Source organism: Hylobates moloch, unplaced genomic scaffold, assembly GCF_009828535.3.
Source record: "Hylobates moloch isolate HMO894 unplaced genomic scaffold, HMol_V3 SCAFFOLD_4, whole genome shotgun sequence".
Classification (NCBI taxonomy): domain Eukaryota; kingdom Metazoa; phylum Chordata; class Mammalia; order Primates; family Hylobatidae; genus Hylobates; species Hylobates moloch.
Genome location: NW_026652279.1, coordinates 11,760,109 through 11,780,332, shown reverse-complemented (window position 1 = coordinate 11,780,332; position 20,224 = coordinate 11,760,109). Strand labels below are relative to the sequence as shown.

At 38.1% G+C, this 20,224-nt stretch overlaps 1 protein-coding gene across 5 annotated transcripts in view; it reads right to left on the bottom strand.

The window, feature by feature from the left end:
* MITF (melanocyte inducing transcription factor) overlaps window positions 1-20,224 on the bottom strand; it is a 232,824-nt gene that overhangs the window by 8,262 nt on the left and 204,338 nt on the right. For 3 of the 5 annotated variants that reach the window (XM_032149482.2, XM_058437152.1, XM_058437153.1), the window contains exons 5-9: window positions 18,911-19,006; window positions 10,753-10,870; window positions 8,085-8,141; window positions 3,511-3,586; window positions 625-772 (exon numbers count right to left, since the gene is read on the bottom strand). In XM_032149482.2, the coding sequence (XP_032005373.1) occupies window positions 625-772; window positions 3,511-3,586; window positions 8,085-8,141; window positions 10,753-10,870; window positions 18,911-19,006 (495 nt within the window). Of the gene's footprint in view, window positions 1-624; window positions 773-3,510; window positions 3,587-8,084; window positions 8,160-10,752; window positions 10,871-18,910; window positions 19,007-20,224 lie in introns of all 5 variants that reach the window. The other 2 variants (XM_032149481.2, XM_058437151.1) reach the window with 1 other exon arrangement.

Genomic DNA, 20,224 nt, shown 5'->3' with positions numbered 1-20,224 from the left:
TCCTGTGAAACCCTAGTCACAACACTTAATCTTGTTTTATGTACGTTTCTGTTGAAGATCACCTTATGTAATATATGTTGTTGACTTGTGAATATTAAACTCACAGCCAATAGCACTGTAACTCATGCCTGAACGAAGCTTATCCAACACCTGTATTTTCTCTGTAAGGCACATCACGGCCTTCTTGCCCTCAGGAACTCTAGACAGTGCTTTGGCATTATGCTTGGGGGTCATTTTAAACAGCGAAATCACCAACAGAAACCACAAAAATGTAGAAAGCACCGAACAGACCACGAAAGGAGCACTTGTTTAGAGGATGAGAGCTGAAACCAGAAAGCAGACAGTGGACCTCGGGCAGGGTCATTCGACCTCACCTGGAAACGCGTGCCATGGGCAGCTCAAAGTTCCCACTCTGCACTTGTCCAAGAATGACTGTGGAAGTGCCACAGATATTGATTTTGGGGTTACAAGTAGGCAAATCCACACACACAGAATCCACAAATAATAAGGATTGACTGTGTTAGGATCACATAAGTCAACTCCTCTGTGGCTCATTATATCCATCTTTCTACTGTCTTGAAGTCGGTAAAAAGCGGTAAATTTTACACAACTCCGCCCGCATACCTGTATTCTAAGCAACAAATGCCGGTTGGCATGCTCCAGTTTCTTCTGTCGGTTTTCAAGTTCTTTTGCGCGTTGCTGTTCTCGTTGCAACTTTCGGATATAGTCCACGGATGCTTTTAAGATGGTTCCCTTGTTCCAGCGCATGTCTCTGCGATGAAAACGGAGGAAAACAGACATTTTTAGGATTTGAGGCTCAATGAAAATTCAATATTCAAAGCACTCCATTTCTCTTTTTCTGAATTAAAAAAAATTTTTTTTATTTCAATAGTTTTCGGGGAACAGGTGGTGCTTCGTTACATGGATAAGTTCTTCAGTGGTGATTTCTGAGATTTTGGTACAGCCACCACCCAAGCCGTGTACATTGTATCCAATGTGTAGTCTTTTATCCCTCACCCCCATCCCACCCCCTCCCTTCCTTCCCCGCAAGTCCCCAAAGTCCACTGTATCCTTTTTAAAAGCATTCAATTTTAAAAATAAAATAATCATACATTAATCATAGCTAACATTCATGAGTGCTTGCCACGTGCCTAGTGTTGCCCACCCAGTTTGTACATATTGTCTTACTTAACCCAGACAAGCACCTTGTAAGATACAGACTTTGTGCACATGTTGAAACAGAGACAATTCAACTTGTCCTAGGCCACACAGTACTATATGGTAGAGTCAGGACTTAAATTTAGGTCTGTTGATTACAAAATCAGTTTCCTTAAACATAATATTAAACAGTTATAGATTTCTAAAACTATAAAAGTTAACTCAGTCAGAATAAACGATGCTAAAACAGATCTGTGAGATCTCACTACTAAATTGTTTATGGCATAAACCCAGCATTCTTCTATTTTTTTTTTTAATCAAGGATTATCACGGGCAGGCTATCTAGCCTCTCTTTATCCATTTCCTCATCTGCAAGTATCAGGTGGAACCGGTGAATGGAGGGTCATTGAACAAGTCTCCAAGTAATTGATCCTCATACGGATTACATTAAGAACAATACAGAAGTTCTCCCATAAGAGGGACAGTTCCAGCCCTCAGAGAATTCTCTGGAGTTGATCCCTGGGGTCTGAACACCAAAGATGGCAACCCAGGGGAATGTCCTGAGATACCTACAGTGAGAGCAGAGACTTAATATTCAGAGCTAAGATCAAAGTAAGAGAAGTAACTTTAGCAGCCAGAAAGAAATGTAATTAAAATAAATGATGCTTCACATAGGCCAGCAAGATGAGAAATCAGAATTGGGATATTTGAGGGGTCACTCAGTTTAAAAGAAGTTATTGTTTCAAACAATTACCTTGGGTTTTGCTTCCTTGTGAGATCCAATCAACCAATTATGCTTCTGAGTTTAAGAAAGGGTTTTCAAACTTTTTTTTTTGTTTGTTTGGTAATAAGAGGGACTCTTTTTTCACAGAATAGTGAATATAGATCTCCATTATATAAAATCGACAACCAGACTTGCTCTGGTGGCAGAAAAGGTACCAGGCTGAGACCCCAGTCTGTAAGACTGTCTCTATAGCAGCCCCAAGGCACATTCTAGAAACCTGGTGTGGGAAAACCACCATATAGATTATAGTCTGTTTTGTCTTAAAACAATGCCTACAATTAAAGATCATTATCAGTTCAGATTATGAACCCACAAGTATTCTAATACAATGGGGAAAGAAGATATGCAAATAGAAGCTTTCACTGCAGCCCCATAATTTCATAATATGTTGCTAAAGAGATTCACATGCTACAGTTTAAAAGAATATGCTAAAACGTGAAAGCTGATAAAGAACAGGAAAATGGGAATTCAATTTCAACTATCATGCAAGACTGACTATAGGAAATGAAGGTCACAGCCCTTTAGTAGGATAAATTTGTGCTGCAGAACTGAGAATCTAAAATGTTTCGGGTTTGAAAATGCCTTTCCTTGAAACCTGGGAAAGCAAAACATTGAAGATGGAATTGTGCTTGTACATTCATCAAAACCACCTCACAATAGGTAATGGTTCTATTTTATTTTGTTACAAATTCTCTAACAATAATGTGAATAGCAAATTTAATAAGCCTTGCATGAATAATACTTGATTTCATCTTTACATTTTATTAGGCAGCTAAAAGGTCATATTCAAAGGCTAATTTCACAGAATGCCTGTGGGGGGCATTAAAATGTATACATTTTCTAGCCCCTTGCTTCAAATGGGCCAATTTCTAATGGATAAAAACTGTGTGTTTGTTGTCCTATCTGCTGACGTTGCAGGTAACTACAGGCTGGTAGGAAAGACTTGAGAAAATCATCTTTACAGCTGTTATCTCTGAAGGGGGCAGGGTGGGTAAAGAGAGACCAAAAGCTGAAATCTAAATTAGCTGACCTGTACTTAATAAGAGGATTAAAACATTACTCTTTTTCCCCTACAATGGTAAAACATACAAAGAGTAGGCAAGTTTTCATAAAAATAATTGACCTTTTTTGTCTGTTGAGTATCATTAAACTTCAAGTCTCTAATGTCTGTTCATCAGTGCCTATTTAGAGACACTGTACAAGTCAAAGAGCAGTCAACAAATCTAGCTTTAACAACCATTAAAGTTCTGTTCTGCATGAACCATTAACATTTTTTTTAAAGCTCAGTATTTGTCTGCAAAGAATTCTTAGGTTTCAGAAAGCCACCTCCTCACAACCAAAGCATCTAGTATCCAACAACCCCTTTGCACAATTCATTGCTTTTGTCTTGAAATTTTAGTTTGATGAGACTAACCAAAAGAAAGGTCTAAGAAGAATTTAGGAACAGAACCAAAGGGAGAGGGGAGACTTCTTTACTTTAGTTTTTACAACTGCATTTTTTACAACATATGAAAAAACATTCAGGTACGAAAAATACATGATGCAGATTAACACGCAATTGTACTCACGGATCATTTGACTTGGGAATCAAAGTACCTAGTTCTTTAATGCGGTCATTTATGTTAAATCTTCTTCTTCGTTCAACTTCAAGAAAAGAGCATAGGAAAGGCTATTAGTAACAGTGCCGTGTATGCATTTAGCATATCTCATTAAAGGCATGTGCATATTAACTTCTCCAGGTCATGACACTGGAAACCTCAACCTACTTTTTCCCTATTTTTACTAAGTTTTTGGTATTGCAGTTAAAAATGAGCTACATTTCTTTATCATTTCCAAAGCCCTTAGATACAGACGATTTCTCATTTGCTCTCACAACAACCCTGAAATCAGTTACTATCCTTCGTTACAAATAATGAAATTGCCTTGGAGATACTGTTATTAGGGACTTGGCAAGGACATCCAGCAATACCTGGTGAAAGCCCAGATTCTAACCTAACCCCTTAGAGCAGAAGTCAGCAAACTTTCTGCATAGAGCCAGGAAGTTAATACTTCTGGCTTTGTGAGATAAGTAGCAAAACTGAGGATGCTATGCAGATATTTACTTAACCACAGGGAAAATAAATTTCCACACATTTTTACTGATAAAATTCAAAATATAACATATGAGTACAATTTTTTGCAAGGCAAATCTAATGAAAAGCATTAGAATTTACTTGTCATCCTGAAATTTGCATTGTATACAATTTTCATGTCACAATTTTTTCTAGCATTTATTTATTTATTTTTTGAGACGTAGTCTTGCTCTGTCACCCAGGCTGGAGTGCAGTGGCATGATCTCAGCTCACTGTGACCTCTATCTCCTGGGTTCATGAGATTCTTGTGCCTCAGCCTCCTGAGTAGCTGGGACTACAGGCACATGCCACCACACCTGGCTAAGTTTTGTACTTTTAGTAGAGAAGGGGGTTTCACCATGTTGGCCAGGCTGGTCTCCAGCTCCTGACCTCAAGTGATCTATCTGCCTTAGCCTCCCAAAGTGCTGGGATTACAGGCATGAGCCACTGTGCCTGGCCTTTTTTAACCATTTAAAAATGTAAAAAACATTCTTAACTCATGGGCCACACAAAAAACCCATGCTCTAGCCTAGTGCTACCCAACAGAAATATAATTTACATATAAGTTTAAGTTTTCTAGTAGTACTATTTAAAAAGTAAAAAGAAAGACATGAAATTAACATTTTATTAAATCCATTATATCCAAAATATTATTATTTTAACAAGCAATCAATGTAAACATTTACAAATTAAGTACTTAACATTCTTTTCTTCATTCTAAGTTTTTGGAATCCAGGGCGCATTTTACACTTTCAATTTTACATCACAATTTGGACCAGCCATATTTCAAGGCTGAGTAGGCACCGGTGGTGAATGGCTACTGTACATAGCACAGCCCTAGAACTGAAGTCTAGCATTTTTAGCTATACCATGAATCTTCACAGCATTCCTATTTTATAAATCTAGGTGTAAGGTCAACTATCATCTTCTTAGGGGAGGATGACGTAATAAGGCATATGACATGATAAATGTCTCTAATTAATGTAGTCAAACAAATAAATTCCAAATAATTTAAAGTCTAACAAAATGGATTAAAGTTGTTAATATTTACCCTACATACCATAATATATGCTTCTTTTTGATCCACTAATACTCTGTACACTTAGATAAATAATGTGATTCTCTTCTTTCCCAATATAAATTGCAGTTTGTTTTGGCTGAGGGATTATTTCAATGATGAAATTCGTTTTATATAATACAAAGTCCTACCATTAAGATTGTATAAAATAGAAACCCTAAGTGATGGTCAATGGTTTTGAAGAAGGAATTGTGGGGTCCTTGATCCACTAGCTAACCTTCCCCAAAACTCTGAAGTATAAGACTTTCTTCTTATTTTTTTCCAAGCACATAATAATCATAAAATTCCTCTAGCCTCTCTGGCTCCTTGCTATTCCTCAAGCAAGCCAGACATGCCCCATTGGAGGACTTCATATGGCTCTTCCACCTGCCTGGAACATTGTACCTCCAGATACGTGAATGGCACTGCACTCACCTCCCTCAGGTAGACTCAGATTTACCTAAGAGACTTTCTGGTCACCCTCTTTGAAACTGATTCACTACCTCCCATGTCCATGCTGAAACTATACTCCCTTACCTGCCCTTTGACTCCACGTGGAAATTTCTGCCATCCCATATTCAGTATCTCATTGATCTATTTGTTATGTTTATTCGCTGTTGCATTCCAAGTAACCCTGTGCATCTGGCACATAGTACGCTCTCAACAAATATGTGTTAAATAAGAAACAAAACATTCAAAGTGGGATCACACTAAAAAGGACTCTGCATCTTCTTTTCACTCACCAGCATATAGCTGACATTTTTCACTGTCAATATTTAGGTGTACTACATTTTATTTTTAGTTCAGTAACTTCCCTTTCCAATTATTTATTAGAAAGAAGATATAAGCTAGTAAAAAATTTCAAAAAATACAAAGGTGTATTAAAGAAAAAGTAAAAGCCAAGTCTTTCTTCCATCCAACATCTATATGCCTGGGCAAATTGTCACTGATAAGGGTGATGTCTAGATTATCTCCCAAGCACATATACATCCATATAAACACATAGACAAGCACGTCTCTCCCCAGTGTGTTCTTTTTACACAATGGGATATTATACATATTATTTTGCCCCTTGCTCACCTTACTCAGTAATACATGGTAGATGACCCCTAACTCAAAGGCAAGCTTCTCAGGATGGGAAACTCATTTTCTGGTTCACATTGTAGAAAAGTGCCTCACACAAAACAGGGGCGGTCTCTCTCATTCTCTCTCTCTCTCTCTCTCTCTCTCTCTATATATATATATATATACACACACACACACACACACATACATACAGTAATGGCTGAATGAATAAGTGAATAAATGAATGTATTCTTTTGTACATTTTGGCAAGTATTCTTACAAAATAAATTCCTAGAAGAGGAACAGCTTGACCAAGGGGCAATCTAACCTTGAGTATTAATTCCCAGTGGTTGGATGAGACTTTTAGATTGCTTCATAGCCTTCAGAGTTTGAGCTGATCATGTTTGCACTTTACTGATAACCTTGACCTTGAAAGTTCAGGTGCCTAATTATAGGTATCTATTGTTTTTGACAAGATCCAATTCAGTTTTCCACATCTCACTTAAGTAGTTTTGGATAATGCCTAATTATCTTGTTTCTAAGATGTTTTAAAACAAGAAATATCTTAGGGTAAAACTACTTAGAAGGTGGAGGAGGCCTTGGAGATAATAGTTTATCTCTTTTGGTTAAAAGATAAAGAGAGCTTCTTACACCTGACATGAGAACTGAGGAAGGGTGTAGCTCTTAAAGAAAAACCAGCACCCTCAGGACCAGAAGTTCTGTTTCTCAGTTCGGTTTCTAACCTAGAGAAACAAACTTTCTTGTACACAAAGAGACACATATAAAAATGTTAACTGCGGCATTGTTTATAATAGGAAAAAACTAGAAACAACATAAACACACAGCAGTTGGGAAATTACTAAATATCATACAGACACAGTGTAAAATACAATGCAAATTGTTTTCAAAAAGTAGATAGATTGAGATTTCTAACAGCAAAAGGTCTTCAAAACATGCTGCTCAGCAGAAAAAAATCAACATAAAATGGACAATATGATACCGTTTGTGTTAAAACATATAGAAATCCATACGATTTATTTTCGGTGTGCATGTGCCTATATTCTTAATACACAGAAATAGGTCAGGAAGAGCAATGCCAAATTGAAACCAACATGCATATTCCTGGGGACTAAAGGAGAACTCTGGCCTTATTCTATCATTTTTATAAGGAGAAAGTGTTTATATATGACTCCACATTCACATTCTCAAAAATCAATTTAAGAAACAGAGGACATGAGGCCATGAGATGAGAAATTCACACACAATTTCCTACCTCCAAGCCCAATCCCCTTTTAAAAAAATCTGTGCAGCTTGTCTTACTTGTTTATATTAAACCAAAATTAAAGTATTCATAGGAGACAACTTGAAGATTTGATCAAGAGTAAATTAAACACGTAAAAAATATTTTAAATACTTTACGACTATTTTTTTTAAGTCACGAATAACGTCAGAAATTTAGGAGGCTACCTTGTCCATTTACTCCCCTTCAGATCTGTTTCTTTCTTTCTTTCTTTTTCTTTCAAATCTCATTGGAGAAGGTGCTCCCCTAATCCCCTTTTGTTAATAAGTTCCAGTGTGAGCAGCACTTATAATTGGGTAGTGGGGATCAATTCTCTCTCTCACCAAAAAGAGAGAGAGAGAGAGAAAGAGAGAAAACCACTACTAGAAACAAGAAAAATAAAAACTCTTCAGAAACTGACAATAAGTATATATACAAAATTCAATGTGATCTGAGATAAAATATGGGGAAAACATATACCTTGGTTTCTGTCAAATACAATTTTCCTCCATAAGAGATAATTTTAACAGCTGTAGAAATCAACTCTCCTCTACAGAATCTCTGGAAACATTTTTGATATATGGGGAACATTAATATCAAATGTCATGAACATAAGTAAAACCAACTTACTCAGGTTGTGATTGTCCTTTTTCTGCCTCTCTTTGGCCAGTGCTCTTGCTTCAGACTCTGTGGGAAAAATACACGCTGTGCACGTGAATGAAGTCATTAGAAGTTGGAAATGTTTGAAGTTGCACAAAATGTAAACTACAAAATATCTCATTTCCGAAACATACGGAAGCTTATCTGACTTGACTCTAAGTAAAAATATGTTTTTTTTTTAAAAAAAGATAGCTTTTAAAAAAGCTTGCATGTTTTCAAAGCAATATATATCAAATATACAATATGTGAAAACTGGGCTTCCACAAAATGGTAAAAAAAAAAACCCGGTAAAAATTATATATAGCACACTGTAAACATATACAGATACTAGCAAGAAAGAAATCTATAATTAGAAAACTATGTCAATTTGCTGTTGATACTCTATTATCAGGGGTCTGATATATTTTCTTTTCAGGTCATAGAAGCTTTCGATCCTTTCTTGATGCCTGTGTAACATGCTGATATAAAAACTGAGTAGAGGCCCAGCATGGTTGCTTGCGCCTTTAATTCCAGCACTTTGGGAAGTGGAAGTGGAAAGATCATTTGAGCCCAGGAGTTCAAGACCAGCCTTGGTCTTTACAAAAAATAAAAAAAATAAGTCCAGCATGGTGGTGCATGCTTGCAGTCCCAGCTACGGGAGGCTGAGGTGAGAGGATCACTTGAGCCCAGGAGGTCGAGGTTGCAGTGAGCTGTGATCATACCACTGCATGCCAGCTCAGGAGACAGAGAGAGACCCTGTCTCAAAAAAAAAAAAAAAAAAAAAAAAAAAAAAAAAAAAAAAAAAAAAAACCTGCCAAATTGGATCTCTGTCTCTTCTGACTAGTTCACTAGTTCATAGAATGAACTCATTTTTTCAGAAGTTGGTGCCAGATTCTGTTAAAACCTGCTGTAATGAAATAATCTAATAACTTAGGAACCACTATTTACTAGCTTGAGTCTATAAAAACAAAATAGGAATAGAGGCATTTGGTGGCAACTGCAATTGGCAAGTTCTATTTGCATAGCAACTCTTGTGAGATATCTGGGATGAGAGATTACTTTTTGCCTTACAGAGAACAAAACAAAACAAAACAGAATTAAAAAAAACAAATCATGTTACTTGACCAATCTTGGGATTTGGAAAGCTCTGTTATTTCCTCTTCAGAAGTGATAGCTGAAGCATTACACTATCATAATTTAGAATTTTATCTCAAAATAGAAATCTTTTTAGCATAACTTATAGCCAATGAAGCATATATATACACCATATATATTTATTATATGGGTGTTATATATGTATATATGCATATCTATATGCATACATACATGTATATATGCATATATATGCATATCTATCTGTGTGTATATATATATCTATAAAACTCAGAAGTTGAATTCTTTCAGTTGTGACGCTCAATTCAAATCATTTTCTAGTTTTTTTCCTCGCACAGAAGCATGACTTACATGTCTTCCACTTCAATGATTCTTAAGTTGTTGTTGTTGTTGTTTTGTTTTGTTTTGCTTTGCTTTGTTTTGAGACAGGACTCATTCCTCTTGCCCAGGCTGGAGTGCAGTGGTGCGATCACAGCTCATTGCAGCCTGGAACTCCTGAGCTCAAGCAATCTGCCTGCCTCAGCTTCCCAAAGTGCTGAGATTACAGGTGTGAGCTACTATGCCTGCCCGACAAGTCTTGCTTTTGTTGTTGTTGTTGTCTTGCAGTAATTTTCCTTTTTGGTAGGGTGGCTACTTGTGTTTTGGTTTTGGATGGCTTTTGCTTATTAATTACTCTTTTCACTCAAATCCATGGTTTTTAAAAAACATCTTTCTCCTGCTTATTTTCTAAAAAAAAATTTTTAAGATATCCTTGACTAGAACAGGAATTCTCTGTACCAAATCCATATTCCATATTCTCAGTCTGTTCACCCAATCCTGCAGGATGCAAGGATCAAATAATAAAAAGAGGGGTGGAGTAAGGGCCATACAATTCACCACGGTAGAATGCCAGTTCTAATAAAGTTTCCGCCATGTTTTAATGACCAAATAAATGCCTTCCCTAAAGCATTAAGCAAAGTAGAGAAATAGGTAATTTCACACTTGCCTCAAGAACAAATAATATCCATTGCTCCATTTTATAATTTGTTCCCCCCCGTGTAATAAATCTTTTGCACACAATACAACAAAAGACAACAGGAGGCATCTCAACATGTAAGAAATATATTCTTATGCTATCCCAATTGTAGGCTCAAATGTGTGTCCAGGGAAAATTCAGATCTGGGTTCTCAAACTCAAATGCCTCTAGGGGCTTGTAAGAAACATACATATCAGGTAGGGTGCAGACAGTTACAGCCGAAAGAGTTGCCTACTATTCCCAACACAAAGGGGACCTTCACCACAGACACAGTGATTGGTGACATGCAGTAATGGTGGCCCCGATTCCCAGTATCTCAGGAGATTTTCAAGGATCTCCTTGAAAAAAACAGGATTTTCAAGTATAAATCCTCCATCTTAAAATATTGCATAATGTTTTAACCACTGCAGAGACCTATAAAAGTTATGTCCGTGAGTTGGATATAGTTTGCACATCACTGTATCGATAACTTTGTCTTATCAGGAAGTAGACAGAAATCTGCAGTAAGAGGCACATTTACTAGGTGTTTACCTGTGAGCTCCCTTTTTATGTTGGGAAGATTGGCTGGGCAGGAGTTACTGATGGTGAGGCCTGGTGGGGGCAGACCTTGGTTTCCATAAAGATCAATCAAGTTTCCCGAGACAGGCAACTAGAGGGAGACAAACAGCAAGAGAAATTAACTGTTAAACAATTCCCATGTTTTTTCAGATAAAACCTATATCCTACACTAGGATTTATTTAAGAAAAATTATTTGATACAAAAAAATCATTTTTAAAATAGGAAAATATGAGATGTTTACTTTTTCGTTCACTGACAGATATTAAAAGAGAGTTAACAGGATCTCAACTAGTTCCCTTTGAGGGAGGAAAGTACAGTCTCACACCCATAAAATGATTACACTAACTAGCCAGTCGGTTTATTTTGAGCATGCAGACAATGAATAATGTGGTGAATGCATTATCTGGTACAACTAGTAGCATACAGTGGGTGTTCAGGAAATGTTGGCTATTATTGTAAAACAGGACTGTATAAAAAATGACCTTTTCACCAAATAGGACTTTCCACTAAAGTTAATTTTGTTCCTTCCTTCTCGTGTCCACCTCTTCTTCTCTCTTTTTCTTTTACAAGGAAAAGCAATGAAAGTTTTTTTTTTTAATTGGAAAATAAATGATTTCCTTATTGCTAGAGAGAAAAAGCGTTTCCTTGAAATTGAAGTTTTCCACAAAGCCACAAGAGGGAGCCCACAGACTTTAAAAGAGAGCAAAAATTTACACTTTCAAAAAAGTTAAAAAAATAAAAAGTAAAAGAAATATTTAGCCTTCCCCAAGCTAGCATCAGAGTTTTTCCTCTAGTTCGGAATGGGCTGTTTTAAAGCAGTGAGCTCTCCTTTGCTTGTGTATGTGCATTTCTTGGTAACTAGCTGGTTGCAGCAGTTCATAGGCCTGTTTTTGTAGAAAAGTCCCAAGTTCATCCCCCTTCCCATGCCCTGAAATAGTTTGCAACAGTAACTATGGAGAAATCGTTGAGTGACCTCACTCCTTCCACTGCAGACATGTACCATTACTAGATTGATTCAAACAGTTTCTATAACCATGATTACTGGGTAAGACTTTAAGTCGTTTAGCCCTCCCGTTTCTTGATTACACATTGAATTGTATTCTACATCTGAGAAAAGTACATTCAGAAAGAATTTAGGTGTGATTAAAGTGTTTAGTGACTGAGAAGTATGTAGTAAAAACCGTATTCAACAGAGCACCTTGCATCCTCTCCAACGACCACTAACATACAGATGAAAATATACCACAAAATACGAGTCAAATGTGCTTCCCCTCATTGTTAACCATTGCATCTATTTCTGTGATGGCTTCTAAACATATACTCTATGAATTAAACCCCTAGCTAAAGAGATCTGGGTGGGAGGCAATGGACATGGAATAAGATACTTCTTGATGGGTGAATCAGACACTGGCTTGAACAGAATTGGGGTGGGCAGGGAGGACAGACAGACCAGCAGAATATAACTCCCTCTTTTGCTCCTTTTTGAAAGCAGCATTTACAGTATATGCATAAAACCTAATACACATACCCCCATACACATGCACAAAAATAGACATTGTGGTCATTTAAAATGCCCTTGTATCGTATTTCAAGGCCCTCTAAGGAATTGATAAAACGTGACTTTGATTATCAGCTGTCATTTCACTAGGTGGTTTTATTTGAAATAGGTTACCTTCTAAGGGTCAACCTTGCTCTGTGTGTGTTTAGTTTTATTCTTGTCCAATTTAACGCAAAGTGAAAGGCACTCACATGTTTCAAAACAGCCCTGTAAAGTACCAGAAAGACTAAACTTATACAGCTGCCATGATACCTGGTAACTCCTTGGATTCCAAAGCTTTATTCCCTTATCTTTTGAGAATTCCAGATTTTGGGAAAACTTCGGGTTTTAACAAACCAAGAATGTGACTTGAAAATTCAAAGCAATAAGCTAAAAGAAAAATTATTCCACTTGCTCTAGAAAGGCAAATCACAAATATGGTTTTCATATGCAAATTGTATGCAAAACTCACTGTGTTATTATGATGATTTGTTAGGGATAAATAATAGCAACTGATACGCAGCAACTCCAAGTCATTGATAGACCTATGTTGAACAGATATCTAATTCTAAGCTGCTTCTGGACAAGAACATATTTTCTAACTATATTCTAAAGAAGAGATACGTACATGACTGAGACAGAGAATGCTTTCTGCCATAGACAGTGAGATGGACAGGGTGGGGGAGACAAAGAGCAACGTGGGGGATACCTAGTGAGAAATGGATTGAGACGCATGAGAAACTACAGAAAGGACTGCTGTGATTAGCATGGATTGACGACAGTGCACACCAATAAGGGAAATGAATTAAAATCCCTATAGCAAGATGCCTCATTGGGCACTCTACTGAGGTCAGACATCATTACTTCCAGTTGAAAAAACTTATAGCCATCTATCTACTTCTCTGAAAGATTTCCTGCTTCGGCTGCTTTTCCCATACTTGCTGATTAGGAGTGGGACGCAGAAAGCATGCCAGAATATTTTGCTGGGGGTCATCTCATTTTTTGGGTGCCTACTTTGGGCCAAGCACAGTATTAAAATGGCACTTTGTGTATGGCATCTTACTGCTTTTTAGAGAAAGAAAAGCCAAGGTTTTTGCCATTGCTGAATGGAGGTTTTTGGTTGGAGGCTCATGTCCCACGTTAACAGCAGAACTGGGGGTGGGGAGAGTATCAACACGCTGATATTAACCAGTCAGAAACTGCAACTTTCTTTTTTTTCTTTTTCTTTTTTTTTTGAGACGGAGTCTCGCTCTTTCACCCAGGCTGGAGTGCAGTGGCGTGATCTCGGCTCACTGCAAGCTCCGCCTCCCGGGTTCACGCCATTCTCCTGCCTCACCCTCCCGAGTAGCTGGGACTACAGGCGCCCGCCACCACGCCCGGCTAATTTTTTGTATTTTTTAGTAGAGACGGGGTTTCACCGTGTTAGCCAGGATGGTCTTGATCTCCTGACCTCGTGATCCGCCCACCTCGGCCTCCCAAAGTGCTGGGATTACAGGCGTGAGCCACCGCGCCAGGCCAGAAACTGCAACTTTCAATTCATCTCCAATTAGACCTGAGGAAATAAAAACCCTGCCGCTTACTAGCCGAATGTGGATACTCCAATCTACCGATTAATGGTGTAGAACTTTATAGCCTGTGCTTAGGAGTCAGAGACCCGGATTAAAATCCTGCCTCTTTACTAACTTGCTATGCGATATCAAGCAAGTTCTCTGAGGCTTAGTGTCTCCAGTTGAAAAGCGACAACCATTCATCTCACAGGGTTTTTATAAGATTTAGTAGAGATAAAATAGGTGAAACAGTGCCTGCTACTTCAGTGATCAATAAGTGGTAACCGCTATGATTAATAAGACAGTATTATAATTTTCTAGGGAGTACTAGATTCCTACTTTACAGTTTTGACAGGTGAGCTAATTTTCACTTTGATCAACAAAACCACTTGCCATGTTAAGTACTAAGTACATTGTCAACGATTAGACAGTTTTTACCAGACTGCTATGCAAATCTAGGAACAGAAATCAGGGTATCTGCAAGGCTGAGGTGACCAGTCATTATTCCAAATCAGACCTTCTAATTTTGTTTCCCGGGATCAATGTCTGGAGGTAGTTGACGCACCTGCAGGGGATTTGCTGCTGGCATCCAGTGGGTGAAGGCCAGGGACGCTGTTAAGCATCTTAAAATGCACAGGACAGTCTCCCACCACAAAGACTTATCCATCCCAAATGCCAACAGTTCCACATTAGGGAAACTGTGTCCTAAATGGTGGTGTATGTTCTTTGTATCAACAGCTGTTATTTGCTGAAGCTACTAAAAGGAAGCTTGATGGAAATAATTTAAAATGTGTCTCCTAGCCATGCATTTTAAAGAAAGGATTCTGTGGCTGGTTCTTTTGCATTAGAAAACTTCCTCCATAAATATAGTTAACAACATAATTAGGTCAAAATAACACCTTTAGAGCTAAGAAAGAGGAAGAGACTTCTTCTGTTAACATGTATATTTCACATCTTTGTGGGATTTTTATCCAGGCTATTTACCTAAATGACAAGATTTCACTTCCAGAGCACAAACTGCACCATGGACAGGTGAAAGCCACAGTCTAATCTGGACAAACAAATTGAAAAAAGATGCGCCTGGGTCTATGCCCCCATACTGGTCTGAATTGAGTTCTTCAATGTTGTGCTCCACCAAAATGAATATTTTTCCAAGTAAATGATAATTGTAAAATGTTATTATTTTTTTCTCTCTGGATGGCCCCCTTCTCTGAATATCAATTGAGCACTGTTAACACAAGTAAACTGGGACTTTTATTCTTTGTTTGTGATAGTACAAGAGGGCCCTTGTGCTCTCAGAATAGTTATTTCTAGACTTCAATTCCCTTAGGACAGTTTCCTCGCTAAGTGTTCCTTCCACTTTATTTTTTTCTAAGTAGTTAACTTGAAATAAAGCATTTCAAATAATCAAATAAAAGAAAAAAATGCCTAACATGAAGAACATTAAATTAAAACTTTACTGTGGGAAAAAAATTAAAATGTTAATAGGTTGTATGTAGGAGCTTTGTTTCTTAATTTTGACAACTGAAACCCAAGTTCATCAAGAATAAGGGCTAGTAACTAACTTTTAGTGAGAGCTTATCAGGGCCCAACTGTTCTAAATGCTTTTTGTGGGTTACCTCTTATAATTCTCCCATTAATTCTACTGCAGTAGATGCTGTTATGATCCCCATTTTACAGACAAGGAAACACAAGCAGAGAGGTTGAATCACTCAGTCAAGAGTATGTATTCAGATGTCTGGTGCAGAGTCTGCGCTCCTAATGTTGAAGTTACATTGTCTTTCCCCTAATGGCAAAATGCTGAAATAGATTTGTTGAAAGAAGACTCTAATGGAGCCACATTTAGCCTTTCCAGCATGGGGATATAGAACAGAAGTGGATGCTGGGATAAAGTCAGTGACTTCTAAGGGTGGCTGCAGGGGACTCCTCTCCTGTCTGGGAGTTAATTCAACTCTGCCCAGAGGATCTTTCTTATCTGGAAATTCCCTTGAGATGGCCTCTCTGCTCCTGAATTGTCCTTCTCCCCTCAAGGGCTAAAAGAGTCCCCCCCTTCTAGACTGTTAACCCCCGTGAACAGGAAGCATACCTTTAGTCGCCTTCGCATCCACAGCACCTTGCCTGGTGCTGGCCACCTATTAGGCATATTCATAAATGCTAAATTAATCTTTAATATAGTTTAGCAGCAACCAGATAACGAAGGAACAAGGCCTCAACGCTAATGTAGATGGAATGAAGAGGTATGAGGATTCAATCTACTTTTTTATTTTTAAATGTGTTTTTTAGAAACAATGTCTTGCTCTGTTGCCCAGGCTAAAGGACAGTGGCATGAGCATGATTCATTGCATCCTCGAACTCTTGGGCTCAAGTGATCCTCCCATCTCAGCCTCCTGAGTAGCTAGGACTACAGGTATGTACTACTACCCCACCCAGCTAATTTTTTACACTTTTTATAGAGACGGATTCTCTCTATGTTGCCCAGGCTGATCTCCGAATCCTGGTCTCAAGTGATCCTCCTGCCTTGGCCTCCCAAAGTGCTAGGATTACAGGCGTGAACCATGGGCCCAGCCAGGTATTCATTCTAAAGGACAGAAGCATATATGGGGTCATGACAACTGTCTTCAGAAGGGGTGTTACGTGGAAAAGTTCTCCATGAAGCGAACTGGGACCCATGTTGCAATTTACAGAGTTATTTACTGTGAGGGATATCCTGAGATAGATATGTCTCACAGATAGCTAACATAGAGCTTGATACACTATAGGGGCTCAATGAAGATCAGCTGAATAACAAATACTATCAATATTATTTGATATTATAATTAATAAGTTATACTTAATAATTTAGATAACATTATTGAATACAACTTATGTTTCCAATGCTAAGTACTACAGATGCTTTATCAAGTGAGTTGACCACATAATATAGGTATATATAACAGCCCCATTTTATAGATGGGGAAACGTAGGGTTTCAGGAAGCTAAATAACATGCAAGGTCACAGAGGAAATGGCAGATTCAGGGTTTGACCCCAGATCTGGTCAGAAATCTCTAAATCCTAACCATTGTGCTTTGCTATTTCCCTAGTGAGCTAGTACAGATCCTTTTTTGGAGGCTTCCAAGAAGCTGGATGCCTTGATTTTTTTGTGAGAATACTAAGGAGATGCAAGAGAAGGTCAGGCCAGGCGTAGTGGCACACACCTATAATCCCAGCCACTTGAGGGAGGAAGATCACTTGCGCCCAGGAGCTCAAGATCAGCCTGGGCAACAAAATGAAACCCTGTATCAAAAAAAAAAAAAAAAAAAAAAAAAAAAAGAGGAGGGTAATGCATTGAGTACTAGGTTAGACCAAATGATATCAAAGGTCTTTGCCATTACAAAAAAAGTCAATGATTTTACAGAATCATGTCAATTCTACAGTCCACTTGAGTGTGCCCAGGGACCCATCTAACACCACTAGCAAAATGACCACTCTCACAGCAAAGTTCTTTTGAGATGACTGGGCCATTGCTAATTAATGCTGCTAGAGCAGTGAAATGTAAATATACCCATGTCTTTGGGTATATTTATAAATTCCCCAGGGCATGCTCCCCCAAGTGTTTTACTCATATTTGTCCTAGGATTCTGATGGCTAGACAAGTGCAGTTGGCCTCATGGGATGCACTAACTTGAAAGCTGGAAGGTTTCACAGAAGCCAACCAAGGATTCCAAGAGGTTGGGAGAGGATGGCATGGAAACTTTTATCACAATGGTAGAATACCTGGTTCTTCCAAAATCAGGGGGTGGGTTTAAATGGGTGGAAAGTAGACAAACTCTAAATATCATAGAAGAAGGTTGAGGTTTCAAGGGAAGTCCTCACCCCACATGAGTTCAAGGAAGTAAACTTGAAGAATTGGATCAAGATGGATTTAAAAAAAAAGAAAAGAAAATGCTAACTATAAGACTCAATTTTCTGAGGATTCTGGTATACCTAAGTAAGTGTTGTTTTGTCCTTTGGCCAAGGGAATTTACTACTGGAAGTTAGTCGTACCTTTAAAAAATCTCATTATGGCAAAAAACACATAGGATAAAATTTGCCGTCTTAACCAATTTTAAGGGTATGGTTCAGTAGTGTTATGTATGTTCACATTGTTATCAAACAGATCTCCAGAATTTTTCGTCTTGCAAATCCGAAGCTCCATACCCATTAAACAACTCCCCTTTTCCCTTTCCCCTCAATAAATATTGGTCTTTAAAATACTAGTTATTAAGAATATGATAGTCTCATAGCATTGCTCTCAGAGAAAACAGAAAAGGATTGGAGAAGGCATTCAAAGACCTACCAAGCAGGCCTGGCTCTGATACACCCAAGCTATGTAATCTTGCGTAAGACCGTCTAACCTAGTTACAGTTTAAAACTGAGGGCAATGATACCATCCGAACTTGACTCACAGAATAACTGCAAGGACTAAATAAGATCTGCAGTAAGGCTTTGGTAAAACAGTAACATAAGACTAAAATGTAAGGAATGAAGGAAAATAAACAATATAGGCAAGCCTCTAAATTACAGAGAAAAACAAGTAACATACAATAGCGAATAGGACCACTTGTTTATGAACTGAAGTTGGAATAAATTTTGCTATTGGAAAAGGGTAACTCCAATGTCCCTCTATCACCTAAGAATATGAAAAAACCTTGAAAAACTGCACCAACTTTTTCAGGCCAACTAGAGCACCACTGTGAATAGTGCAGTTCACAATGGTTCCCTTGGCTGCAGTGTACTGGGTTGGGCATTAGATTTCAAGGGAATTGGAAGGGCTAATGCCCTATCAAAACTGCTCTTGGACTCTAGGGAATGTAGAGTTTTATCATGGGGTTATTCATAAACTCATAAAAACTTCTTAATTTCTGATGTCAAAGTCACTTATTTGTGATCCTGAGATAATTTTCCACTTTACTATTAATACATTTCATCAGTGAACCAGTTACAAAGATACAAAAAAAGTTTAAGAAAAAAGAACAGAACCCTGGAAACACCTCAAGATTTTCTACTTAAAAAAAGGTTATCAATACCGTATTTGCCATTTGCAAAGCAGGATCCATCAAGCCCAAGATTTCCTCATTATAACTTGATTCTAGGCTAATGATGTCATCGATTACATCATCCATCTGTAGGAAACAGGGCAACAGAAGAGAGACAAAAATAAATAAAACTATGCAACACAACCTAAAAAGAGACTCATGGTCTTTTTTTTACCCAAAGCAATAATGGTCTTTAGTTAGATTCTAAGAAGTAACTGTCCTCTTTCCACTAAAATAGTATTGAAGCATAAAATAGTATTGAAGACCATTAACTCTAATAGGTGATGAGAATAATACTTGTAGCCAGCATTTAATGAGTGATTATGAGTTGCCAAGCACTGGATTCAAGGATTTTCATAGGCTAAGATTTTGCCCTAACGAAAACCGTATCATGGCAGGTACTATTATTATAGCAATTTTCCAGGTGAAATAAATGAGAAGCAGCTTGCCCAAAGTCACACACTGAAGAAAGACTGGAGCCACAATTTAACCCATGCTTTCACAACTATGCTAAACTGCCTGCCCTAAACAGGAGAGATGTACCAGATCACTTCATCTTGAATGACAGCTGTCATTCTACTTCCTTTTTTCCCTAAAGACGATGGCCCCTACCCTTTTCCTGCAGAAGGAAAACACCGTCTGTAGTGTTCCACAGGGAAGTGTGGACATTGTGGCTCCCAGGCCACTGGCTAACCCTGCACCCATCTTACAGTGACTTGTAAAATAAGTTTCTCCTCGTACAGCTACCAGTGTGCTTGGTACTCCCCAAGGAGTACACCAGGACGAGGTTATCATTACAGTTGTGGAGCTGACATTCCCACTAGACCAATTTTATTTCTAAAGTACCAAAACATCAGTTATGATAATAAACAACAGTGATTACATGTGCACTGCAGCAGTTGCAAAGACAAGCCTGTGAAAACATTTCTTCGTAAACACCTCATGTATTTGAGCTAGTTGGTGTGTCTGTGCTTGGGTCTTAACAGGACTTCATAGTTACACAATGAAATCACAGAACTAACAGGGATGCTCTTCTGTCTCTTGCCACTTCCATTAAAGAGGAGAGACTCCAAAATTCATAGGTTTGGGCTGGAATCCCAGTTCTCCTGCTTTCTAGATTAGGGCAAAGCCTCCAACCTTTTAAAGCCTCAGTTTCTCAATCTGTAAAATGGGGGTTCATAATATTTACTGTCTTATGGATTCTCGTAAGATTTCAGGACAAACTACAGAGCATTCAAAGTACCAGGAATATACTAAACACTCAAAAAAGGAGTCTTATTAAGTGACCCCTAAGAACAATTGGCC